Source organism: Caloenas nicobarica, chromosome 22, assembly GCF_036013445.1.
Source record: "Caloenas nicobarica isolate bCalNic1 chromosome 22, bCalNic1.hap1, whole genome shotgun sequence".
In the NCBI taxonomy this organism is placed as follows: Eukaryota; Metazoa; Chordata; class Aves; order Columbiformes; family Columbidae; genus Caloenas; species Caloenas nicobarica.
The window spans coordinates 2,457,512-2,484,446 of NC_088266.1; the positions used below are offsets into that span (position 1 = coordinate 2,457,512).

A 26,935-nucleotide genomic window follows, 5' to 3' on the forward strand; every position below is an offset into this window, starting at 1 on the left:
TAGCTCAACCCATTGAAGCACAAGCTGTGCTTTTACCCTGGGAAAGGGCTAGTTTTCTAGATGCATTTCCAGCTGGAGACACTGACAGCATTTCACTAAACTTTCCATTTTAATCCATAGGACTGAATAAAAAGCAGAAAAGAAAAATCCCAGATTTGGGAGTAGGAGACCTTGCGAGAGAAAACCTGTCAGCGAGCGCGCTAAGCCTAATGTGGAATAAGCAGCGCTTAATGTCACAGCAAATACATAAGCACAGGGAAAGCCCCGGGGGGAAGATCTTCTCAAAGGCCACGCTAGAGACCAGCAATTAACACCACAGGGGCCCTGGTAAAATGGCAGATGAACAAAAAAAAAGCCAGTGAGAGACAAGGGAAACAAAAAGAGGCCTGAGGTTGCGTTCTTGTGCGCCTGTCTATATCCTAGGGAACGTGAGCTGCAGCTCCAGAGGCGCTTTGCGGAGCAGCGCACAAAGGAAGACAGATGAAAGCAGTTCGGTGACGGAACGCTGAGCAAACTCTGCCTTTCGCCATCAGCCACACGTCGGCTCAGCTCGGCATCTCACAGGAACGGCACCTCGCTGCCCCAGGTTGGGGCACGATTTCCCTCGGTAACTTGATTAGAGCTCCAATTAGACTTCACAGATTAAGACCAGCACCACACTTCCCTACCCAAGTTGGTACCTTACTAAAAAATTCTCACTATCACCTAGATTTGGGCTTGATTCTGCGGTACAGAAGGCTTTTTTACTTAAATAAAGCTTGATGAGAACCATTCCCTATATCATAATTCACTGAAAACAGGTGTTTTGTTTGAATTCTTCCCCACCAGCTTAGTAAACAAATGGTTTCAGGAAACGGAGGTTTCAGTCAGAGGTGACTGCAACCCAAGAGTAAATGAGGAATGAACAAGAAGTGTTGGGCAAATCAGTTGTCTTTTATGATCTCAAGTGCTACTAGCAGTGCCTCTAAAGAAAATATTAATAACGGGCAAGATTTAGGCTGATGTAGTCTGACGGATTCCTTTATTTTAGTGGCTGCAAGAAAAGGGAAGAGCTTGCTCTGGACCACATCCACCTCTGGAACAAACTTACTGTGACACAGACTGGTCCCTTAAGGCTGTTGGCTCCATTTCTTCGTCTGATAAACAGGTAAAACATACTACTAAGAGCTAACTGGGCGGATGAAATTTGTCACGTTCTTGAGACCCCCACATGAAAAGCACAAGAGCAGGAGTGCAAAGTAACTGGGAGAAATGTTGGATGCTCTCTCTGCATAAATAACTTGGGTTTGTCTCCGAAGCGCAGATTGATGGAGCAAGCTGGCGTTCCCGTCTGCGCACGCACATTGAACCATCATGCGCAGATGGAGTGTGAAACGCGCTTTGAAAGGCGATGACACAAAGTTCAGCTATTTCCCAAAAGCAGTGTAAGAAAGTTTGTTACTCAAGACGACAGTTTATCAACTGATAAGCCGATATCTTATAAGCTACACAGGTAAGTTCAATACACTCACCTGGGCCAGCATTATGTGCTTTTAAATCACGTTGCAGAATTGGGTAACAGTTTATCCTAAGAGAGCACAAAAAGGTGCTGACAAATTATACCCAAGAAATTATATGCCAGAAAACAAATCCTGACTCGTAGGATTTTTTTTTTTCCCCTCTGCTTTTTTTGTTAATGTCACAGACAGGTGCTTTGTGCTGTTAACACATATAAAGATAACACACACCTCATTAGTGGGACACCACACCTTCTTGTAGACCTCAGCCACAGGCAGATCCAAACTGATGATCTTATTGTTCACCAAAAGCTGAAAGGGAGAAAAGAAAAAGTCAACAAGTTCTCATTGCGTCTCCGCTCCAGCAATCATCAGCTGCCCAGAAACGGCACCCTAGAACTCCACACGTGTGCGTTCTCACCTCCATTCCGCTGTCATCCTCCAGCAGAGCTACCAGGTCGCAGTCCTGACAGATCTTGTTCTTGATGTCCCTCATGAGTGGCCCAATGCCAGGCTCATTACTGCTGTAGGGATTTCCTGGCATTCTGCCCTGTAAGAAGTCTTCCTGCTGGGGATCTTTCTCCAGAGTTACAAAGAACTCAGTCACTTCATTCTCTTCCTAAAGAACAGCAGCAGAGACAGAGTGAGTTTTCCCCTAAACACGCTCCCATTCCTGCATTTTTATGGTAGCAAGCGCCAGGATGTCCCTACACCTTTGGTCCTTTCACCACTGGCGCATCCCGCTGTGTGCTGGCACACACGTGGCACTTAGAGCATGTTCAGGGTCATTTAGTAAGCAAATTCCTCAGCGTGAAACAATACTGCTGGTTCTGCTGTTTTGCACAGAGCATGCCACAATAGGGAACCCGAATATTAAACCCCCAAGATAGGATATCATATTGCTACAGTTCTACACTGGCTAATATTAAATCATCATTGTATACACTACTGGGTTTTTTGCCCAAGTGCAAGCAACTGTGTCTATTTAAGAAATCTGACTTCATAAGTGATGCTACAGCTGTTTGTACACTCACAGGATAGATAATACTGCATAGTCTCTCAAAGATGAAGACTGGAGTCCTGTAGTCATCAAGGCTGTAGCGTTTTGCAGTCTCTATACACACTGCCATAAATGCTTTGGTTTCAGATTCTGTGCCTGCCAAGATAAAAGATACAGGATATAAAGATACAGGAGTCTATTTCACAGGTTCCATTTTAACTCAGCGCACACAATAAAACTTTCTGCAATAAGCACCATATTTTGGTGCCCTCTTCTTTTGCATATCCACTACTTAAAAGGTTATTTATTGGTATGTTTACTAGGAAAACCCTTCGCATGCTGGGCCGCAGTAGAACATAAAAAGGAGAAGGCTTATACTCTTGGAAAGTAAGAGGTGGCTCCAGGAATGTTATTTCCCTTTTCTGTGCCAACAGGAAATACTGGAAGGTCCAAGCCATAAAAACCCCCTCACTACAGCAGTCTTTTAAAAGAAGTTCTTTCTGTGGCTATAACAATCTGCTTTTTGATCTTGGTTGACCCAAGCTCTGCCTTCATGGGCCCGAGGTGGTTTTACCTGTTGTCATATCCTCTAGCATCTCCAGCAGCATGTCCTGGGTTTCATCGATCAGCTTCGTTCTCTGTACCACTAACTTCCTCAAGCACAGGTAACCATTCAGGACCGTACCCACCAGGCGGCTTTTGAAGTGCCGTTTGATGGACTCCACCTCCACGAAGGAAGAGAGAAGACCTGGGAAGCAATGAGATATCCAGTGAGCGGGAGAGTTTGATTTGTTAGCTCTAAAATTCATGTGGCCAGCAAAGAGGACACAATATCATCAAAGCAGCACAATGAAATGGCTTGTTACAACTCCCACTGTCAGTCTGTGTCACTCCCACAGGAAAGAACCCAAGAATATTTGGATTCTTTCCCGTGACATATTTATCAATGTGCTTTTTCTGGCAAGAAGCCAGGCTTTATGAATTAGTCCGTTAATTTCTGAAGAACATGGAAGAGGATACAAAAAAATGACCTAGTTAATGATGTACATCCATTTCCAAAGGTTTTGAAAAAAGTGTACCCCAGAAAATTCAAAAATAAAAACCTACCATAGTTTAGGTAGGAAACAAGAGGTAGGAATAAATCAGCAATCTTTACAATGGTCCCAGGAATTTATATTTAAATGTAATTAAGAATCGGAGGAGAAAAGTGGTATGATGAAGTTTATAATACATTGCCACGGTTCAAGGAACTCAAACTGACCACAAAAAACTATGGGGGAAAAAAAAAATCTATTTAGGAATTAAGTGTTACATTGATGGCAAAAACCCAGTGCTGACAATTGCAAAACACTGAATCACATCTCTCTGAAAATTCTGCTACATGCTGCTACAGAACAACCAGCACCCCATTTCTAATCCCACCGCAGAGCTCGTGTTGATGCCACCAAATACCTGTGAGACTCTTCAAGGCATAACCCTGCTGCAAATCAGTGCTGAGTGTCGCTTCCTCCAAGGCAAGTAAACGAGCTATTTCCTGAAAATAATTAACAGGCCCATTAGGACAATAAACTGCAGTGTCAATGAGGACTAGCTGGTGAGTATTTAACGCGCTGAAAACGAAAACTAACACGCCGACCTGCATGTGAACACGGGGTGCAAAGAACAGAGCCAAGAAAAAAAACTAGTAGAAAAACTAGAAATACAATGCAGCAGCGGGGAGGGAAAGAAATAGCCCAAACATCTCCCTTATTTCCTCCCTATATCTACCTCATGGCTATTACCACTGCTGGTGGCCCTTCGAAACGGACTCGAGGTCACTATTTATACAGAGGGTGTCATCTGCCTCTTTGGAGCACACCAGGGATCACCCCAGCAAACTCCTAAGACCTAAACACTCTGAAAAGTGCAACTTCAACGTGGTACTTCTCCAACAGGCTGTAATTCACACTCAGGGAACAGCAGCACATCTAATCCTCCCGTCGTTAAGGGCTTTCGGAGGCCAGTCTGGCAGCTAAGACAGCTTCCAACTTGGATCCGGTGCCAAGAGAGTCAGGCAATATTTATACATCAGCCCCCAGAGCAGTTAATTAATGTGTATCAGCCAGTTTGAGCTCAGGAATGCTACAGCTGGGGTTAAAACCACTGCAGCTCTTGCTGTTAGTGATGACAGCACAGAAGTGTGACCTTCATAAACACGGCAAGGGTCAGCAACAGGGCACTGAACAAAGAGATGAAGATTTGAAAGCAACACAAGCCAAACTGACTGGTAGGGATAAGGTTTCTTTTAGAAGCATAGAATCACAGAATAGTTTGGGTTGAAGGGCCCTTCCGAGCTCCCCCAGTGCCCCCCCTGCCATGAGCAGGGACATCTGCACCAGCTCAGGTTGCTCAGAGCCCCGTCCAGCCTGGCCTGGGATGTCTCCAGGGATGGTTCATCCACCACCTCTCTGGCCAACCTGGGCCAGGCTCTCACCACCCTCCGTGTAAAATTTTGCCACCCAGTTTCTCTGTACAGGTCCGTACCTTAGTGATGAGGCTGCCGATATAGGGCAGGACGCCCCTGGCTGCCAGGTAGGCTTTCCAGTGGGCAGGTTTGATGAGTTTCTGATACAACGCCAGGTACTCAGCGGCACACTCGCCAGCAATGCTCAGCTCATCCAGGTAGCTAGTGAAGAGAAAAACAAGCTCACGAGCACTTTGTAGTAACAAGAGGTATTCACATGGAAACACAAACGCCTCCAGAATCTGGTCTCCCAGTTAAGAGCATAACCGATACTCATCACTTGATGGCTAAAGTGGTATTTTGTCCCAAAAAGGAGTTTCCCAACTGTGTTACTAGCATCAATTGGGTTAAGTTATGTCACAGGAGTTGGAAGAGAGTTCACCCCATTATTTTGCTGTCTCAGAAGCTGGGGAAATGTCCCCACAGCTGAACACCATCTGCTTACTTCTGGAAAAAGCACAGAACTGCAATAGCTTCTCGCCAGACAGAAAAAAAAGAGTCTTCCTAAAACTACATAACCCCAGCTAATTAAGTTTTAGAATCTAGCCCCAAAAGACCTGTGAACCAGAGGTCTATGGAAGGGAGAGGTGTGAGAAAAGTTGAAAGAAAGGAGAGGTTCTCATGGGAATTGAAGAAAACTAATCCTGGAGCTGCCAAGGGTGGCAACACGGAAATACCTTGTCAGGAGATCAAGGACCTGCTGTTTGCGGCTGGGGATGGTAGTCAGAGCTTCCACTATTGTACATGAAGCTTGTCTTGCGGCTTGAGTAGCAGGAGTAAACAGCACCTAAGGCACAAACACGAAAAGACGGTATCATTTGATGTGTACAGATAAACGAGTGATATTTTATAAAAAGGCACAGCATACATGAGGACAGTTCAGTGACCTGGTGGCAGCACTCTCTTATTCCTCCAAAGACTACATTCTCTGAGAATTCCTACCTTGCTTGCTACCAAAATGTTTAAACAATGCCCTGTGTAGGCAACATACTCATCCAAACGCACACAAGAACAAAAACTTTTGCCCAGGATCTATGAAAATTCACTAGTCAAAATGAAGTAGACAGGTAGAAGAAGCACCGTGGCAATTAAAAGTTCAGAGTTTAAGAACATGCAGACTACTGGATGTTTACATTTAGTATTTTTAAGGGAACAAAGCCGTAAATTTGACTTAGAATTAGATGCAGTCCGTACAGTCTCCCAAAATATCACTGCTCATATCACCTACAAAGTGCATAAAAATGTGGCAAACTACCAATAATCTCCAACTGTCAACTCTGTCCAGTGCATCCCACTGGAATTTTCACCCACGTTTACCTGTCGCAGCCAATTATTGTGTCCCAGCTTGAGGTCCAGAGGGCAAGTTCTCTTCCCACAGCGACTCATGAACTGTTTCCATTTCCAGACGTATTTTTCTGCCAAGTAGAGCTGGTGAAGCTCAGCTTTGCTGAGAGATTTCACGTTGGCATCTATACCTGCAATATCGAACACAGCCCAAGAGAACCGTCAGCAACTATTGACTGCAAACTGCTGTTGTATTTTTCTCTTCGTACTGGAACTCTCCAAACTCCAGCTGAATAGCTGAGTAGCTTCTTATTTCTTTCACTGCCATTTATGCTTCTGCATGGAGCTACGTTCACTGCCCGCAGCCTCTCAGGGAATTCAGTCAGCTTTTCAGTTGGCTGGTATCATTTTAAATAAGCAACAAGTTTCATTTTTGACATTCCCCTGATTATCTTCAGGCACAGTGCATTTTCTGCTCAGGGTCTGAGCAACACAGCCTAGGAAAGTCAGTGCTACAATTGCTAAGCGTGAAGATGGTATTAAATGTCACAGGACAGTAGCCAACACAACTACAAAAGTACATCCCTTACTAAACCTGGAGGGATATAGATGTTCTTTCACAAAATCGCACAAAGTTAAAAGCACAGGACTACCTCTGGCAGGGAGGCACTTCTTCCAAGCTTCGTATGACGCTTTGGGGTCCCTCTTGAGCCACAGCTGAGCTTGCGCATGGATTTCATTGCTGTAAGGCTTCACAGTGGTGAGAGCATCCATAGGCACATCCTAATAAACAAAAAAGCTCCATGATTCTTCAGAATGCGATTATCAGATAGCCAGGTCAAAGCAGAAACATACCTTCTTCCTTGCAAATGCTATCCTAATCAAGAAGCAGCCAGTCAATACTGGTTTTATCAGAACTGTAGCTCTGAATTTAAAAATCTGAGTCAAAGTTACTTGATTCTACCATGTTTAGGTACTTGATTCTACAAAGCTGTTGGAAACACCAAAAGCCTGCCCAAAATAACCAAGCCGTAGCTTTGAAATATCTCTTTCCCCGTGCCTCGGATCTGAGGGGAAAAAAACAAAAAAACAAAGCCCTGTTTTAAATAGTAGTGGTCAAAGCCACCAAAGAACAGTTAAAAATGAAAAGCAGTTACTTGTAATTTGTGACAAGAGTCACAGAACTTGTGCTTCCCCAGTAATCGTGACCAGGAAAAGCAAGCCCTGGCTTCTTCAACAAGTTAATCGTCACCGAGATCAGCGTGCCAGACTTTAATCAGGCCATTTTCAGGCGCTTTGCTCAGCATCTAAGGCAGTACCTTATTTTTCTTGCTGGTAGGAGCAGGTGGCTTGATCAGCTTTTGAAGAATGCGCAGGCACATGAGGGTGATGTTTTCGACAACCACTGGAGTCTTAATGTTCACTGCCATCAGAAAGAGGCTGAGAGCTGAAAGACAGACATAAATGTTCGTATCACTGTAAAATCTGCCTCCATAGCTCTATGCAGCACATTAAAAGTAGTTAGGTAAGACCTCATATCCTCAAGAAAAACTATCACATTTTCATGCAGTCATGGATGAAAAACAATTTTTATTACAGCAAGAGAGTCTTGCCACCCTTCCCTTTATTTAAAAATATTTTAAAATAAAGCTTTCACGCTAGTCACGTGAACTCACCACAACGCAGTCGGAGTTCCCAGCAGCTGTCTTCCTTCGAGATGGAATCTGTTAGCAGCAACATTTCATATTGGAGGCTGCTAGCCTGTAACACAGATACGTGTTCAAAAGCTTAAGAGGTCTTGGTGATGCAGTAGTCCTTTTTGCCTTCTGATATTTAAAAAACACAGGTTCAAAACACATCGATCTAAGAAAATTTAATCCCACGCTCATTTGGGACAACTGGCAACCTGTCTGAGAGAGCTGCAAGGAACAGCCAAGACAGAACTGCCTGAGGAAACTCAGGGATAAACCTGATCGGTTAATTTTTTGCTTTACTGTGACATTTATCTTAATTCCTATCAAGACATAAACACCTTCTGTATTACAAACGGACCATGATAAGAGAGAAGATGCAATGACTGGAATACAGCAGCAGACACAGAGGGGCAGAAAACAAAAATAGGAAAACACTGGGACTTCTCACCAAGTCTGGATTTGCCCGGTGTCCCTTCAGAGCTGCAGAAACCTTTCCGATGATTAAGTCATTCATTTGCTGTGTGGCCTCCGGATTGTCCCTAATTCCAGAAGGAGAGGGAGAACACTGTTACGCTGTGCATAAATACCAAGAGCTCTTGGGATTTCAGCTTAGCTGATAACAAATGTACAAGCAGTTTGCAGTCTGCAGTTTGCTGATGTAAGATATCTGCCCTACGAAGCTATTCCTTTCTGATCATGCACTTAATACAAGCGGCTTTCCAGAGCTCGCTGGGAGTCATAGGGCTGCAAACACGGACTCACACCTAACCTGGTCAGAAGGCACATGAGCTGACGGACCTCCTCCCGCATCGCGGCCGTGCCCCGGCGCAAGTTGTAGTCAAAGAGCTCTCGGATAAGGCCCTGGGACACGAGGATGTGCCTGATGGCAGAGTTGGTCGCCAAAGCGCGGAGCAAGGTTATGCAGTGCTCGGTGACGGCCGAGGCGCAGCCGTAGCATTTCGTTGACGACGTGTGGCCACAGCCTAAAACGGACAAGGCACGATACTGGCTGGCAGTAAACGTGGGCTGGGCAGTGGTTCGCGAGGATTTCGTTGCTGCCTCTCTCTGCTGGAGATCGTATTCCAGGAGCTCCTTTCGAGAGGCAAACACTTTCTGGAAACACAGAAAAAGAGAAATTGAAGTTGTGGGATTGGGAGGCAGCACGTAATCGCTAATCCCATTCGCAAGTTATTTTCACTGGATATTTTGTGGACAAACATTTTTAACCAAGTTTCTCAGAACTTGAGATCCTTTATGTCAATGGCAGACTTGGGAAATCCATTAGAAACATCAGCCTAACTCCCAGCTATCTGCCCTGTTTAAAGCCTTGTTGTCTACATTACATGCAAGGAAATGTGACAAATCCATAGTATTAACAGTAACCATAACTTTTAGAAACAATTATTTTGTTATTTCCCTGAAAACATACAGCTGATCACCTATTGTTAACGATACCATTAAATGCAGAATGGCAGCATCTTGCTTTCTATTTCTGGTACGTGCTGTATCCAGTGACAGAAGAAAACACGTGACAAATGCAAGTCGAAGCACATCATACCTGGATGATTTTGGAAAGTTCATCGAAAGAGTTCTTGCAGTCACCACAATACTCCTGGGCTAACTGGAGTATGTACCTGTTCACACTAGCTGAGGTAGAACTTATCCCTCCACTACTACCAGATTCATCCTGGAACAGAGAGGAAAACAAAAAGGAATCATCCATGGAGGTTACACACAAAAATAACCACTGCAAACAGCATCTGAGGCAAGGACCTGCAGTTGCTCTGCGCAGGAGAAAGGTCGGTGTCTCACCAGCCTGGAGTTCTGTGCAAGATCTGTCCCTTCTTACCTGGGGCTTTTCAGGAGCTGCCTCATTCACTTTACACAGCAGGTTTTCCAGCTGTGGTCGGTGTCCCATTAGCTGGTGATACACCCTGTCAGCCTTGTCCAGGAGAGTGTTGATGTTTGTTACTGCCTAAGAATGACAAAGGAAAGGAAACTCTTTATTTTATGACACAATTTTTAATTCTATGGAACTACAACCAAGTCTCCTGCCTCTTTTGCATTTTTCTGGCCAAAAAAAAAAAAAAAAAAGGTGATCCTGTGTGGTGGTTCTGCCACGAGTTCACTCTGCTGCTGCTATACTCAGCACACTTATCCTTTAGGACAGGCCAAAGAGTGCAATGGGTCCTTGTCTCATTAGCAGGGCTTGTCAGCACAACCCACATTCAGCCCCTTGTACAGCAAGGCAAAGAGATGCAGTGCTAGACAGATACTTATAAGTAAAGCACTAAATTACGTCTTTTGAAGAATTTGGTGGAGCAAGAGAGGAAATACAGAACGCATTAGTCAGTGAGAAGCCTCGAAGGAGCACAGCTTTTCATGGTATTCCCCAAAGGGATGGAGCTTTGATGTCCCTACATTGTTGACCTGGCCAAGACATACAGCATTTAATTAATGAATCTGCTATTAGTCTCACCTTCTTTCGATCCTCTTCGTTTTCGATGGGATCCACCGCACAGCAAGGCTTGGCATACAGCATGAAGTCAAAGCGAGCGTATTTACAGAACCCGCAGGCATTGCAAAGGAAGGGATCTTTCTCGTCATAATTAATGGATCTGAAAGGCAAACCAGAAAGGTCAATGAATGCAGCTGAGCTTTATTAGGGTAACTGAGGGAAAGAATTAAGCTGTGAATGGACTCAGTAGGTAAAAGGCAAGGATGGCCCTTAAAAGATCTAACCTACCAAACTGCCCTGGAAAAGCCCCAAGTGAAATACATGAGGTACATGAGAATCAAAACCTACAAATCAGGCAATTAAAAAAAAAAAAATCCTTACAGAAGCAGGGCCATTCTGGCCAGAAAAAGCAGAAACGGATGGGAATTTGTTGCTAACAATTCTACTTTAACTGCAGTAATTCCCAGTAGAATGTCAGACTAGGGCACTGTGCCCTTTCCGAGAACACAGATAAAAGGAAACCATTTTGTTTTGAAAGGTCCAGGCTTTCAACAGCTTTCGCTCTTTACCCAGTTGCAGCGGGACTAGCTAAAGCATATTTATTATCCTGTTGTAGACTAAAGTAGCACGACATGAACTGATTTATAGCTCCCATAATTCCAGAAGGGATGTGGAAACCTTTCAATGTACCAGTAATCACCCGATCTATGGAAAGAATCTGCTAAACACCTCGAATCCCATGAGGATTAGAGAGGAATATGGGACAACAGTAAGGGGAGAAGCGATATCAGATAAGGAGACAAAACTCACAAAAGAGAAGGATTTATAATACTGTAGTGAAAGCTTGAATCGTTCACAGTAAATTACGCCCTGAGCCCTGCTCTGAATGAGGAGAGAACAACAAAAGCTCTGAATAGACAAGCGAGCACTGTCCGTCCAGCCGCTAAGTCAGGGATTCTGTGGGGAAACCCCCCTGCAATCCCATAATTGAACTCCAGCCTCGTGCCCTTGAACAAGCAGCCCAAAAGTAGCCTCCTCCTGGGAATCTTCTTTTTTTAATCTCCTGAGAGCTTGATCTGCAACTTCTGCGTTCTCTCAGCATTGTGGTATCTGGTTTCCTTTGTTAGCCTGAATTAACATTAAATCCCTGTAAGCCTGTTTTATACCTCTCGACTAATTTGATTGTGCGGTTGTATTAACCAGAATTGTGTATTTAAATAGCGGGGTATTTTGTTGAACATCCAACACGGGCAACAGCACAAGGGCTCCGTAGAGCCGTGGGGCGGAAGGAGGACGCCGTTACCTGCACTTGTGGCACTGGTAGACGTTTTCGCCGCAGTTCCCGCACACCCCGGGGTTGGCCGGGACGGACGCGCTGCACCGAGGGCACTGCAGGGTCTCCGTGGACGCCTGGTAATTCTCGTAGAAATCCGCAAATTCGATCATCAGGTTCGAAGCCACAATGGGCAGCGGCAAATCGATCTTCACCTCCGTCTGGCCTGGGGTCAGCTGGACTTTTTTAGCTTTGTGCCAACGAGCCGGCCTGGGAAAATGGGAAGAAAGCGGTGGTTTTTCAGTGGGGAAGGCCCCTGCCTGCCCATGTACAAAGAGAAGCCAAACGCAACCGTCTCGGCTCCAAATCTACTTTAAATGGGATGAATGGAGAGCAGTTCTAGGATTCGTTTCCTTAGCTTCTGTATTGACATGATATGTAGCCAGAAATACATTTTAAGCCTTTATCCTCTTCATAGAGAGAGACTGTTTAGGATTAAAGAGCTGTTGATGCCTCATGGAAAAAAAAAACTTTAATTCTACAGACATTTTCTAGGGATTTTTCACCTCCATTTTTTTATTAGTAAGGATATTTGCATGAAAACAGGATATTTATTTCTAAAGATCTCATCTGCTCCCACTGCTTATTCTCAACCTGAAGTCAGAATCCTCTCTTTGTGACATCATAATCCTCTCCGCAGCAGCCACTTGTGATGTCACAGAGGATTAAGACTTCAAATAAGCAATAAGCGGCAGGCACAGATTAATCCCTAAACCAAAGAGATCTGATTCTGGTGAGAACATCTCAAGAAGTAAGAAGGGAAAGCATATAAGCAGAACTGGCTCCAGACTGAGCGATATATTGAAAAGGAGCCATTTTTCATGGGTAAAGCAGCAACTGAGAGCTAGGCCATCCAACTTCTAATTTTAATTCTACTATATGGCTTCAAACAAGTAATATTAACACTTCTTGCATTTCTGGCCACGCTGCAACCTCCAAATCCCTTTCAGTGTCAAACTCTCCAGGAGGTGCTCTTGGTTTTAATACTGGTTTCCACAAAATTAAGCCAGGTGCTTAAAACTGAACCTGTACAAAGTTTGCATATACAAATTTCACAGGCATATTTTCAAGCCCTAAGTGAAATTGGGATCTTTTCTCCAACAATTTCTTGTAGGAGATTCAGAGCAATCCCACTCACAGTGGGTGTAATAGGCTAAGAAGGAAAGCGACCTAAAACAAGAAGCCAGATGCCTCACGAGAAACCGTAACGTTAAATTCAGAGACTCGTGCACACAGCAAATGTGAAGGAACTTACTTGTTTTTCAGCTCCACTATGGCTTGCACTGTCCTGTTGTTGTAATAGAGGTTGATGGTTCGCACCATTTTAGTGCGTTTCAGGTCTCCGATCTTCACGGTCACCTTGCTGATGGTGTGGCTGCCAATGAGCTTCACCACTTGCTGGGTGGTGGTATAACGTGTGTCCACTTTGATGGAGGAAAGCTTGATGTACTGAGAAGACACAAACAAGGACACGTTGCTTATAAGATTAACATCCCAAAAAACTCAGAAATGCAGCAAATCACACTGCTGTAAACGGCTGGGATCTCTGGGTTTGAGAACAGCAGTTACTTACACAGAAGGGCACCTCTGGGTTGTTGCAGACGAGGCAAGGATCGCTCTCCAGGTAGTAGCCATCAAATTCCATCAGCCCAGACAGCGTGCTGGAATGAGGGGAAGAACACTGACACATGTAATATTTGGCATTCAACGTGATTTAAACACAAGCCATTCAAGCAGAATAGTTGCAGTTACCTGTAGTCCCCGGGCCCAGGTTTAGTAACAGAAACGTTACAATATAAAGCCCGTTGAAAATGATTGTTCTTCACTAGGCAGCATTTTAGTATAATTATCAACAGCCAAGGTATGACTAGAAACACAACGCTTAATTCTGCAAGTCTATATTCTCCAATTGTTGCTAATATTTTGTAACATTTACAAAAAATTAAAGCAAAAAAAGCTAAAGCTGATAGCACACGGAATGTCATGTTTTTCAGCCTGCAGAAAGGAACGTGCGATCCTCCCCAGGCCAGCTGCAGCAAGCGTGCAGTCTCAGTAGGGGTCCTTCCTCCACCGCGATTTTATTAGAAGAATTGCGTATTCCCCCATGGATCGCAGCTGAAAAGCTCTTTAGTGAAATGGATCAAAGTCAGAAGTAACTCACTTGTAAATGTTGGAGTTAGGGTGGTTGGTAAGAATGTGGTTTTGAGTCCGGAGGATCTCCACGGCCTTTTGGGAGTATTCCTTCAACTGAAACACAATTAGGACAATGTTGTCTGCTCAACATTTTCTTTATTGCTACAAAGACATAAAGATATCTCATCTTATGGCGTTCCACGTCCCCCAGAAGACGCATGTACTACACCCAGAGGAATTTATGTGGTTAAATCACTACCCAGGAATGTAATAGATCCTAAAATTAGACCTTTACCACAATAACAGTGCTATTTGTCAGCAAATCACTGCAAGTGCCTGCCAAGATTTGTAAGGCATTCCCAGCTCTTTAAACGCACACATACAAGTACCAGTGTGTCTAAATTATTTGTTCCCAAGCCTGCTGGTCCCCTAAGAAATCCTATAACTTCCTTTGTACAGAAGTTGTGGTTACAAAAGATTTCTAGGAGCTAAAATATCAAACATCTGTAAGTTAGAGCTAGCAGATAAATGTTATTTTCCCACAAAGGCTCCCTGTGGAAAAGAAGTCTTCTTCTAAATTAAAAGAAACGCACACTCACCAATTTTTTAAGGACCCTGCCTTTTAAAACAGATTTTGGGAACCAAAAAAAATTTCCACCAGAAGCTCTTTTGACAGAAAATCTGTCCCAGCTGTATCATAATCAAACACTAACACAACTCACAGGTAGCAGGAGGAGAGGGAATGCTGCTCCTCCTTTTCTGAATGACACCGTACCTTTTTCTCGGTCTGCTGTGTTTTCAGAGAGAAGTATCCCAGGAGATCTACAAACTGGGCAGCTTTTCTTCCATAGGCTGGAAGTTCTGGCCAGATTGACCACATGAGATCCAGCAGTAATTCCTGCTGAGACTTGTTAGAATTCCTGTTAAATGGATTAAGTATCTATTAGGCTTGCAAAGATGGCTATATTGCCTGCACGGCACACAATCTAAATCAAAAAGAAAATGCATGCTACAGTTCACTAAATCTGGAAACTTTTTTGCTATACATCACAGTGCAGAGTTAAGTCTCATTGCTTCTTGCCACTGGCGCTCTCTGTAATGAAAGCAGCTGTCCTGCAGCAACTGAAGAGTTCTGAAGGAGTTCAGCACCCTGAAACGTGCCCTTCCCTACACAACTCCCAACTTTTAACTGTACGAGTCTGCATCTGCCTCACAAATTCACTCTCCCACAAGTACCTACTCCTGTAGATGTCAGGAGCCAGATTCCGCAGACAGAAATAACACGCAGATGATAACTCAAAAGTTGACGAGTAACAGAAAAGTCATAATTTCTACCTCCGGCCCCAATAACTGCAACGTAGTGTGAGCAATTCAAGGGGATGCAATCGTTTGCAAGCTTCAATGTCCTTCAGGACAGAAGCTCAAGCATTAACTCTTCCACAAGGACAGAGCTTTTTCATCTCTCCGTATCTGAGCTGAGCCTGGCTTAGCAGAGCCAGGCCCGAGGCTCCGTCCCGGCTCACCTGTAGATGTGGAGCGCCAGGCAGTGCGCCTGCCATCTCACCGACGAAGAGTTGGACTCCAGCAAGAAGCAGCGCAGGAACTGAATGAGGGTCTCCTTGTCAGCAAACTTGTTCAGCTGGTTCACCAGAGCTGTGCACAGCTGATCTTCCTGACTGCCCGAACTCTCGCCTAAGGGACACCGGGGGGCAGAAGAAAAGCATAAGAAAGCAGATGAATGGAGTAGCTCACAGGCAACCCAGCTTCATATTTTACAGATCATAGTGAGAGGATAATGGGGACAAATTACTGCGTTTCAGGCAACAAGCACGTTTAATGTTTCTTTTTTTTTAGAAGAAAATAAGCTAGTACTCCTGATTAATGCAGAAGAAAACTGCTGGAGTACTTGCCAGTAAGGACTTGATATGTGCTACGAATCGTGATAAAAAGAGAAGTATCAACCATGTGGCAGTGAAAAGCCTCTCAGAGAATCATCTGAGACAAAGCCAAAATAGTTTCTTGAACAAAAGCCAAGAGAGAATGTATGCCTGTGACTTTTATAGGAAAGCTTAATTACTTTCCCAGGACTCTGGATATCCATTAAGCAGCAGCCCTGGCTCCAGCACAGCTTACAAGTCAGACAGAGGAATCAAGTCTGAACATAACCACTGAAGAACAGAGCTGGGTGTGCAGCTCTAGTTCTTGTTTTAATTCCCATGGGCATTTCAACCACCTGCAACCCAGGTCCAGCAAGTTAGGTGGAAGCCAGGTGGTCACTGGAATAGGCAATTACCATTAGATAACCAAAAACCCACTCAAGTTAATAAATACAGTGGGTTTGGGATATACTCAGCACTTCATTTCCTCCCCAGCTCTTAGGGTATACTGCTTCATCTTTGTCCCCCTCCAACCTACATATAATAAAACTGCTCTTCTCTCCTAATTGTTGAAGTCTGCAGGTGTCCCTGCCACGATCCACGACCATTTCACAACAGTGGCTTTATCACAACAAGAAGCAAGCAGTCCTCTCAAAACAGAAACAAGAAGGGCTGAGAGGAGCAGACTGCACCCCTAAAACCAGCACAGCTGCAGCTCACCCTCTCGCTCCTTTTCCTTTTCTTCTTTCTTGCTCTTTTTAGTGGAGGATTTGCTCTGTGCTGCTGGCTGCCCAGAGCCCGAAGCCGCGGGAGCAGCGGTGGAAGATGCGCTCGATGATCCGGAGGATGAAGCTACAGACAGCACTTTGCTGCCACACAGAGCACAAGACAGCAACTGCAGGAGAACCGGCGACACTCCTTCGTCTACCAGGAAGCTGACTTGGAAGAGGAAGTACAGAACTGCTGCAGAGAGAAGAAGAAAATCTTTGAAGTCTGCAGGAAAGAAAAAAACCCAGCCCCAAACAAAGAACCCTCTGAACATGACAAGGACCATCCCACAACCTTGCAGAACCCTCTTGTTGCTACACTATAGAAGCAGAACATCTGAGTGCACCAAGGTAAAGTGGTTCATCCCAAATTACACACTGAGACGAGGGCGATGCAAGCAGGAGAGCACAGATCTCTTACTCCTGTTCTTGTAAGTCACACCACATTGTGCTCTTAGCTCGGGAACGGATGCAATTAGAGCACTAATAATTAGTACTGGAAACTGTTCAGTCCTACTCAAAACTCTCAGCTGTGTGCCCCCTTCTCTGCTGAGTTTCCCCATCTGAGAAGCCTTGATTCAAACCAAACGTGTAATGCATCCCCTCTTTGCTCCCTCAAATACCCTCCAAGGAAGAACTCACAGTCATCTTTAATGCAGAACTTCTGCCAGTTTACTGTTCGCTGCGTGGCGATCTCGGCACAAGCCTTTAAATGTTCCATCTGAAAGGCACAACGGGACAGGATTAAACACCACGACAGTATTTCTATTACTGACAATCTTACATAAATGCAACCTACACTTTTTCCTAGTACAGCGGCACACTTTTCCTTACCAAGCTGATCAAAGTATCATACTGCAGGGCAGAGCCTGAGCTCGCTGTGACCACGCTGGCACGAAGGAAAATGCCTTGCTCTTCCAGGAGCTTTTTGATTCCACGAACGTGAGAGTCCAAGGTGTGAAGGTCTCGGAGCTGGCGGTATTTATCCTTCGATCCGCAGATAAAGAGCAAAAGCTTGCGGACTTGGCGGCGCACGAATGGAGTCTGCTGGATCATCAGGTACTAGACAAAGAAAAGCCTACAACATCAGCACTGTGAACTCAGCAGTAGGCAACCTGCACAAAAATACAATGTGTTTTCTTACAGAAAGAAAAGATAGGGGAGATGCATCGATCTCTCAGCTTTAAGGTATCGTGAAGTCACCCACAGAAACAAGTCACAGGCAGAAGAAACACTGCACAGCAACACTGCAGCATCCTGAGCAATTATGAAACCACTTCTGAAAACCATTCTTTGTCATCTGTGACCTCAAATAAAAAACTAATCAAGCCTAATTAAGAAATCCTTCCCCAAACCTGTGCAAACTGTTATCTCAAGTAGGAAGATATACAAACAAAGGAACTGAAAAGAGAAACTCCAAATATCTTACTGATTTATTTTAAAGACTAATTCAAGTACCAACAGCAGAGCATGATGTTACATTGTACTGGCTCAGAGAAGGCTTTCTATTGGAGTTTTCTGGCAGCAAACATTGAGTTACACGAAATAATAGCAATCTTATTCTTCACATGTGCTTTCTAACAGATTCCTGTTCAACAGGAGTAAAACAAAGCCAAGAGTTCACCCTCTTTCAAGGGGTAGAAAATCCGAGATCAGTCCTACAAAAGCTCATCTCTCCCACGAAAGGTAACATTACCAGATTTTTTTTGTTAAAATTCATAGGTTTATCACGTTCTCACTTACTTCAGACAAAAAGTAGAACCAGGAGTGATCAAAGATGGGAGGTGGGATGCGAGAGTTTGTGTCCGCAATCTTCTTGATCTGATAGGGCAGGCGCAGTACCATCTCTGTCAGGAGCTGAGTGTAGGCCTCAAAAACATCTGCAGCGTGACCCTGAAAACAAGAGCAATCCATCAGGCTCTGGCACTGAACACTCCCAGCATCACGTCATGACAAGCTGCAGGGTACATTTATTGATTTTCTAAAAACGAAACTCTTCTGCACCTTTGCAGCCAGAAGAACAGCTCCCGAAAAATAAAAATAAGCCGACAAACCCGTAACTTAACGATTACCACAGAGTAAGCTGGTCTGTAGTAATGAGGCATTTATATAATGAGCTTTCAACTTAGGAGACATTCTTACATTTAAATAGGCTTTTTTCACTGCACCTGTACATATATCAAAGCCCCCCCAGCCCTCAGCTGCATAAAGGTACCAGGGTGGTTGAACAAGTCTGGGGTTTTGCGTAGAAATCCCCACTGACTGCTTGACCTCCTTGCCACAGTAAGCAGCGGTGCTTCAGAAATTCTGCCTGCCAAGCAAAAGGAGTCACGCGATGGAGCAGCTTCCCTCCAGGAAGATTAAACACTTCAACCAGAAACAGTGACAGCAGAAACCAGAAATAGTGACAGAGTTGTCCCCATCAGAGAACTCAGAGCAATCCTAGTTGTAACGACACGCTAAGGGAATGGATTCTAATTGCACTACTAAGGGAAAGATGCTTTCATTTGCTTCTGTGCCACAGCCTTTTAATGCAGGTTGCGTAACGTGAACAGCATCGTGCAGGACTCACCTTCACGTACTGACGGAGGAAAAAAGGGCTCATGTCAGGGGGAGAAGAAGTCGTGTGAGGTTTCAGGAGCTGGCTGGTGGCTACAGGCTCCTCGTCGTTCTGCTGGCTTTTCCAGTACTCCAGCAGAGACTTCAGCACATGCAGACAGTAGTCGACAGCACCAGAGCTCAACAAGGCAGCAGCAGTGGCACTGGAGATGAGGGAGGAGGACTGAAACCAAGAGGACACGGATTAGAAAAGCACCTGAGAAGCACAGTGTCGGGAGAGCAGGGGAAGCTGTGAGAATCAGGATGGATAGGAGAGCGGGTTTTTACGAAACTTTACAGGCAGCTTTTAAAGTTTGGGGTTTGTTTGAGGTTGGGGTTTTGGGGTTTTTTTTTTGGTGCTTATGAAAAGCAACTCAAATATTTCCAGAGACTCTTTTGAACAAGCGCTTAGTAAAGGAAAACAAATAAAATCTCCTCTTAAGTCTAATCTCCCCTCGACACATGTGCCAGAGGCCACTCTGCTATGGATTAGACGACTAGGGCTTTTTTTCCTCTTTTTTTTTTTTTTTCCTTCTTCCTCTTTTAAAAAAAAAAAAGTTGGGATTCTCTTTGTTTCTCTGGGATTTGGCCAGCTGGAGGTGAATTCTGGTAGAGAAAGAGTCGCTGTTGCAGATGCCGCTCAGAGGCTCTGCTCCACCCAGGTACTGCTCCACCTGCATTCTGCAAGACGACGGGCTTTGATTTCTGTGGGAAGCTCAAGTGAATAACAAAGACTGGAGAAAAAGCTACTGTAAATAAAACTATTAAAGCAGCCCTGTAAATCCAAACAAACCCCACAGCTCATAAGCTCATTAAAATTTGATGCAGTTCAGACTAAATTTTTTAACCTCTATGCTTTTTTATTAATCTCCTTCCCACCACACATACTGCTTTTTATGCCTTATTACTGTACCTTTTAGCAACAAATATCTAAGGAATCCTCTTAGCGACTTTTACGTTGACACAGCAGCATATTGCTTTCCAATAATCACATTACAAATCCTCTTTAACCCCTTCGGCACCAGTAAGATGCAAGGAAAAAAATGCGCTAGACTCTTAAAATAACATCATTAATGTGCTGCCTTCAGCTCTCTCAGAAACCGCGCACAAATGAATCCAGTCGTCTTTAAATGTTGGTTTCCTCCACTCTGAGTTTCAAAGAGTTTTTTTTCAGAAGTGTCAAGTAACATTACAGATTCTTCATATGTTTTTTCCACAGCACTTTTAACTGTTGTTCAGTTTTCAACCATCTTTGAGGAACAAAAGGCCCCCAACCACATCATCCCCCTGACAAAGGGACTTGAAGACTGTACCTCACAAATGGAAGACTTGGATCCTGACTTCGTTCGGGACATGAACACACTCAGCAGCCTCATAACCACCAAGTGCACTTCATTCACAGGAGAGCGCTCGTTTTTCTTGGACACATCCTGCAAGGAGAGAGCTCGCTTGCTTAGTTACAGAAACGAGCACATTGTCCTAAGCATCTAAATGTCAGTGTTCTGATCCTCCTGAAGCATTTCTAATTTAAGCTCAAGTAGTAATACTAAAAAAGCAGCACAAATATAAGGGTGGACAGTGGCCTGGATGCCAGAGAACACAAATGGAAAGGTATATATGTTAATTATGCATCATTGATCATGCCTGTTTTAAGAGTTGAATTCAAGTAAAACAACTTTCATGCTCACTTGTGGATGTCAGAACCAGGAAAAGAGTGAGAGTTACACCATTTGTTTTGTACTTTGTGAAGTGAGCCAAGACAAATAAACTGCCTGGACACATCCGGACAGCGATGTGTTTCCGTGACTCCTGTGCAGTTAATTCCTCCATGGGAAGAAGCCGTGTCCAGAAGGAGCAAATTGAGGCATGTGCGCTCATACTACAGCTCACCTTTTTGTCCATGCACAGTTCTGCGATCAGTTGGGACAGAAGGTTATCCAAAGCTCCCTTGTCTTTCTCGTCATCTCCATCTAGGTCTGTTGTGAGCATCAGAATAACCTGGGAATAGAAGTCAGAGAATTAATAGAAAGCGGGTTCCATGTTTTCAAGATAAATACAGATCATTTTTCACAAATCCGCTGCAGATTTTCTTAGTTATGCTCTTTCCCAAATTCTGCCTGCACCATCATACCCTAATATGAGAAAAAAAAAAATAAAAAGACCTTCCCAAATCCATTGGAGCTCAATGATTTTAGCTCTTAGGCTCCTCAGCCAGTTAACCCCACATCGAGAAAACCTAGGAAACATCCAGCAAAAATCTAGCGGTAAGGAATGCTGTGCAACCGAGCAAACACTTCAGATTTGGACTCAAACACTATGATTATGCAGGAAAGACAAAGGGAAAAGCAGGCGCGAACAGAAACCCAGCAGCAGTAGTGAATAACAGTTTTATTAAGGCTTAAACTCTTGAGCTCTCCTCAGTTACCTGCATGTACGGAATGGCCCGGACTCCTCCAACGTTCCTCAGCTGAGGTAAGTTCTGCAGCAACCTCTCCAGCAGCATCAGTCGGACCATGTGCAGCCTGTCAGAAGGCAGGAATCAGAAACGAAGGACTTCAGATAAAATCACAAGAAAAATTAGACCCAGCAGGGTTATCGACGGAACGCTGCAGTTTGCCACATAAATTCAGAGCGTGATGGAATCCTCAGGTCGTCAAATCAGTGTAGACAGGAGTGGACTCCCTTGGAATTCGCAGCCAAGTGATGTCAAAGATGCAGAGCAACTCTGCCGACTTCACTTCAGATCTACACTGCCTGCCATGACAACCTGGAGAATTCAACTGTCTAGAAACAGATACTACAAATCCGTTCCAAGCTGCACTGTAAAAACGAACCAGAGCATCTGTTCCCCCAGAATGAAAAACTGCAGATCTTTCCAAAAGCGCTTTGCACTCTTGCACATCATTTTTTCCTAACGCTGAATTTCACAAGCTCCCAAGCTGTAGATTTGAGTGATTCCACTGTTTACTAAACTCACGCAGGATTTTTTTCATCACTACGTACAGGCAGCGGTTTTGTGGGACACACATTAGGTATTTGTAACACATTACGTGGCGAACGCGCAGATGGAGGCATTTTGCAATAGCAGTTTGCTCTGTTCTACATTTCTGACTTTAGATTTTTACTATCCAACAGAGTCAAATCATACAGCACAGATTTCAACACCTACAGCTCACTCCTTTATAAACGATGACGCTGCAGCCCAGATGTGCTGATCTCTAAGAGGAAAATCAAGCCCCTCACCTGTTGCTGGTGTGGACGTCTCCCTCTGCCTCCCCTTCCCCTTCCGAACCGTCTCCCTCTTGCTGGCCTGTGGTTGTGCTGATCGCGCCCGTGCTCGAGCTGACGCTGCCGGGCCCAGCAGGGTGGCCCTCAGCTGTCGTGTCCCCATAGGCGCTACTACGGCCAGACACTGGAAAAGAAAAAAGAAAAATAAAAAAGGGAAAAATGTCAGCACAATCAAACATGCCTCTCGCCTGCTTCACAGCTGAGCTATCCTTTGGAATTACAGTTCTAAGGAGACAGTGGGTTTGGCTATCTTCATAAATCTACAAGAGAGTCGTTTCTACGGATGCAACTTAACACCCCTCGCATTCTTTTCTTCGCCAGCCTCGTCTGTGTGGCCCGAAATGAATCAGCTCTGCAGCAGTAATTTAAACAGAGTCAGAAGGGGTGTGTTATATACAGGATGGGCAGTGCAAACAGAATTTTTTTATGAAAGTCTGTGATTAGTTTTACCTAGGTATCAGTCCCAAGCACAAAACCAAAAAAGAAATCAATTAATTCTATCTCACATAAACTTATCCGCCAGTATAGCGAACTGTTTCAGTCTTGCTCTAGGCTACTGCATTCTGTTATGACAGGCCAGCAAAAATTACTGCAGACTCCACACTTCTCGAAAGCTACAAAAAGTGAGCAAATATTCAGTGTGTACGGCACTTTGGCAGTAACCATAAAGTGGTGTCGCCTGTTTGGAACTGAGATTCTTCTTTGCCAGTGATTACCCACCCCCTCTCACTCTTGGTAAAGTCCTACGACAGTAGAAAAATGATGTAGAGACACCGGTGCAGCAAGAGATAGATACTCACCGCTGTGCTCCCCAGCTACAGAGTCCACGGCGCTGCCCCCGCTCTCGGAGCCCACGCTCCCACCGTGGTCTGCGGGCGAAGTGCGAAGAGTCGAGCCGTCCGTCGCAGCTGTGCTGCCTTCATCATCAGACGCTGGAGCTAAGAGAATAAAGAGAGCTGTTACAAGTAAAAACACTGCCTTGATAGAACTTCAAAAGAAGCACATGCTACAAAAGAAGAGCCACAGATATTTGTCTTTTTTGTGTCAATATTCAAGTACAAATCAAAAGAGAAATTAGAAGTGTCCATTGGTACATTTAAGCCTGCTAAAAGCAGTGGAGGGGAGATACCTGGAGAAGGAAACCTCCTCATCAAATAGACAATTATATAAGTTACTTGAAGAACAATGTCTGGTTGTTTATAAACACAAAAGGAAAAAGAGTCTACGATTTATTTTGTCTGCTTTAAGAGGAGGAAATAATTTCCTCAGAAGTCTATAAAGAAAGTCCATCAAAGCAGGAAGAGGCCACAAATAGGCTACCAAAAATACATGAAGCCAATCGTAATAATCGGTTCTTCAAAACTGTATTTATAAACAATTTTTAAGTCATTATTTACGTCAAAATTGAAAAAGCTGATTCCTCGCAGTGAACAGTTACCTGATGCTGTTGTATCTGACAGCGTTCCGGCGTCAAGGGAAGATGAGCTGGGTGCTTGGCCAGACAGCCCTAAGCTCTGAAGTCCAAGTGCGCTACTGCTGCTCCCTGCAAGAAGAAAAAAACCAAATAACGAGTGTATTTCTATGAGAGAATTACATTAATTGTGGCCTTCTCTATATATTTCTACATTCACTTGGTTGTGGTGACATCAACAGCTTCTTCTCTGCTTCCTTCCCAGTCTCCTCATATTCTCTTTACCTTTTTGACCACCAATAATGCCGACATCTTACCTTGCTGATCTTGCTGCAGGCTCAGGGCAATAGCCAGTTCCACCATTGTTTCATCATCTGCATCTGGGGGAATATCCAGCATAGGAGGGAAACCCTCCGCTCCGGCCAGAAGAGCCTCCAGGGGAGAAGGGTTCCCATTATTCACATTTTCAGAAGTCTCCAAAACCATAGATTCAGACTACGGAGAGAAAACACAGCGAGAGGTTTCACCAAACCACCACCAAATGGAGCACTACAAACTCATTCATCATAATGAAATTAAACTCAAGTACCCAACATACTTAAAAGGCTCCAGAATAGACACACTCTGGACTTACCACCATCTCGAAGTCCCCGTGATCAACTTCGCTTTGCTCCTGGCTTTCCTGTCGGATGTGCTCGCCATTTGCTATCCCAGAGCTCTGCAGCTTGTCTTCTGCGTCGTCATCATCGTCGTCATCCTTATCTCCTAAGTTACAAAGAATTCACTCACAAATATGCTCTTCCTATTTTTCATCTTCATGAACACAGTAAATAATGCTGGAGAAAAACCTAAGCTGTCCCCAGTTACTAAACAGATTCCAGGACAACTATAATTCACGTCCATGCTAAAAAAGTATCTCTCGGATGGAGATCTGATACCCGAATTTTGGCCTGGACACATCTTTATTATGATTTATAAGGACTTGGAAATAAGCACAGAAATACTAAGACAGTCTGGATTACTACTCTCTAGATAAAATAATCAGATTTCCCTGTCACTGAAAGGGGAATATCCTGGAGAGATCTCCTCTTTGAATCCCAGAATATCAAAAGAAGACATGATTGTTTATTAAAAATCAAGAGGGGCTAGTGGGCAAGAGAGTGGAAAGGAAAAGAAAGGAGAAAGACTAGTTTTAGCCCCATTTAAAAGACTATTGTTTTTCTTACAAATAAATTAGCTCATGCTCAATTAAAGGCAAAGACGAACGGATCTTGCATACCCATAGGAGTGTTGCTCCGAGGGGAGGACGGCAAGGTGACGTGTCTCCGCTTGTTCCTTGGTCTCAGCACTCTGATCAAAGCTTGTTTGCAAGAAAAGCTCACTGCAGGATCCTAGAGGGTTAATAGTTCATCATGAAACTTCTTAAACTTTAAGTGCTTATTCACAGTATTTGGAAAGACAGCTAAAAATACACTTGTGACTCTGTTGGTCTTGATTCATGTAAAACATGTCACTGCCCAATTTCTCAACTCCCTGTTTCCCCCAGCAGTAAAGCAACACTCATCATTCCACAGGCACCACATCACAAGCATTACTAAAGTATAAGGAGAGAAATTTCTCCTTCATTCAATTCTGCTGTCTGGTTTTGGCTGCATGCCTCTATTTTGTATCCATACTACGTATTATCATTCTACCTTTATTTAATTCTTGTGATATTACCAGCACTATAGGCTGAAGCAGAACAAAGCAAGATTCCATACCGGGCAAAGTAACATCTGCATGTAGATCTTGGATGCCGTATGGATACAATCCAGCTCACACGTGCAGTATCCGTGAATAATATCCACCAACGCATTGACTGTGGCTTCAACGTGAGTGAGACCTAAGGAGGAAGAAAAGTAGGACTGTAATCAATGATCTTTCCATTTCAGCACAGAGAGTGAGACACTGCAGGAAGCACGTTTAGTTTGTAGACTTCAGGGTACAATATTTGCACCACAAATACATGGAAGTTTCAATCCAAAATGAGGTTACGCACCAGTCTTGGCTGCCTAATGGAATATTGTGCACGCCATATACCAGCACCACTGAACAGTCTCTAACACCATCCATGAAGTCAAATGTGAATAAATCAATCACCAGTCCCTTCTTACTAGCACAACACACGTACTTTTGATCAAAAGTATTAGAGGAGATACAACTTAAAAAGCATTCATTGCATCATTAACACCTTAAGCCTTGTTTGGAACAAGTAATTTTCTCTGTTTACAAGCTTAAAAGAGGCTCCTTCAAAACACAGCAGCTTTACAACAGTGAAAGAAGAGCTAGTTCACCTGGCAAGCAGGCAGGAGCAAGGAAGGCGTTTTTGGGTTTTGATGCGTGTAGCTTCCAGAAGTGGTTGACCAGCTGGGTAATAAATGTGCAGCCATCTCCTTCAGCGTGTTTCTGGGCCTCTTGCCCTTCTTCGTTCTCTGTACAGGTTAAAAAACAGTTGTCAGGTATGTGCAGGGGAAAATGTTAATGAGCAGGATAACGCCGAGTTTACTTGAAATGGCTTTTGTCGGAGGGTCTGATGTCCTCAGTACAAGGACTACCACAGGCCTAAATATGTCAAATACAATCCCTGTCACACTGAACCAGATACCCCAAGACATGTTCATATACCACAAGAGAAAGCTGTAGAAAAAGCCAGACTTCTGTACCTGTTTCCAACTGCAGCAGCTTGGATTCCGTATAATGGACCAGATTGTTGGGTCTCATAATAGCAATGGACCGAGCAGTGATGACCAACCTCTGAAACACTTCAGGATCAAGGTCTTTTCCTTCTTTGGTTGAGGAACTCAAATACTGAATGGCTTTACTTAACAATGCTTGATCCTGTGAAGCGAAAGATAACGTAGGTCAAGAAAAACAACAGACAGGAGCACAACAAGGCAACGGAAATACAACCACAGGACAGATCCCAGGGAAATCTGGTACTTGCTGCTTTAACTCTTGGCCGATGTCATCTAGGAAGGACAACTAATATTAAAAAGTCACCAAGGAATCTGGCTTGAGAATGGATTTTCACATTTTCTTCCCCTCAGGCTTAAA

The 26,935-nt window shown here is 44.1% G+C and overlaps 1 protein-coding gene across 6 annotated transcripts in view; it reads right to left on the bottom strand.

The window, feature by feature from the left end:
* Positions 1–26,935, bottom strand: part of UBR4 (ubiquitin protein ligase E3 component n-recognin 4) — a 74,375-nt gene that overhangs the window by 13,853 nt on the left and 33,587 nt on the right. For 2 of the 6 annotated variants that reach the window (XM_065650067.1, XM_065650063.1), the window contains 39 exons: positions 26,545–26,719; positions 26,176–26,313; positions 25,603–25,724; positions 25,122–25,233; positions 24,477–24,607; positions 24,160–24,337; positions 23,870–23,974; positions 23,232–23,369; positions 22,387–22,555; positions 21,569–21,665; positions 21,034–21,141; positions 20,457–20,573; positions 19,118–19,327; positions 18,289–18,438; positions 17,380–17,607; positions 17,188–17,266; positions 16,499–16,741; positions 15,425–15,593; positions 14,677–14,821; positions 13,930–14,015; positions 13,342–13,429; positions 13,024–13,217; positions 11,739–11,978; positions 10,457–10,595; positions 9,827–9,952; positions 9,536–9,664; positions 8,747–9,090; positions 8,426–8,516; positions 7,960–8,044; positions 7,603–7,730; positions 6,937–7,066; positions 6,317–6,474; positions 5,677–5,786; positions 5,020–5,161; positions 3,949–4,030; positions 3,071–3,244; positions 2,531–2,652; positions 1,918–2,115; positions 1,728–1,808 (listed from right to left, as the gene is read on the bottom strand). In XM_065650067.1, the coding sequence (XP_065506139.1) occupies positions 1,728–1,808; positions 1,918–2,115; positions 2,531–2,652; positions 3,071–3,244; positions 3,949–4,030; positions 5,020–5,161; positions 5,677–5,786; positions 6,317–6,474; positions 6,937–7,066; positions 7,603–7,730; positions 7,960–8,044; positions 8,426–8,516; positions 8,747–9,090; positions 9,536–9,664; positions 9,827–9,952; positions 10,457–10,595; positions 11,739–11,978; positions 13,024–13,217; positions 13,342–13,429; positions 13,930–14,015; positions 14,677–14,821; positions 15,425–15,593; positions 16,499–16,741; positions 17,188–17,266; positions 17,380–17,607; positions 18,289–18,438; positions 19,118–19,327; positions 20,457–20,573; positions 21,034–21,141; positions 21,569–21,665; positions 22,387–22,555; positions 23,232–23,369; positions 23,870–23,974; positions 24,160–24,337; positions 24,477–24,607; positions 25,122–25,233; positions 25,603–25,724; positions 26,176–26,313; positions 26,545–26,719 (5,661 nt within the window). Of the gene's footprint in view, positions 1–1,727; positions 1,809–1,917; positions 2,116–2,530; positions 2,653–3,070; positions 3,245–3,948; positions 4,031–5,019; positions 5,162–5,676; positions 5,787–6,316; positions 6,475–6,936; positions 7,067–7,602; positions 7,731–7,959; positions 8,045–8,425; positions 8,517–8,746; positions 9,091–9,535; positions 9,665–9,826; positions 9,953–10,456; positions 10,596–11,738; positions 11,979–13,023; positions 13,218–13,341; positions 13,430–13,929; positions 14,016–14,676; positions 14,822–15,424; positions 15,594–16,498; positions 16,742–17,187; positions 17,267–17,379; positions 17,608–18,288; positions 18,439–19,117; positions 19,328–20,456; positions 20,574–21,033; positions 21,142–21,568; positions 21,666–22,386; positions 22,556–23,231; positions 23,388–23,869; positions 23,975–24,159; positions 24,338–24,476; positions 24,608–25,121; positions 25,234–25,602; positions 25,725–26,175; positions 26,314–26,544; positions 26,720–26,935 lie in introns of all 6 variants that reach the window. The other 4 variants (XM_065650066.1, XM_065650061.1, XM_065650065.1 and 1 more) reach the window with 3 other exon arrangements.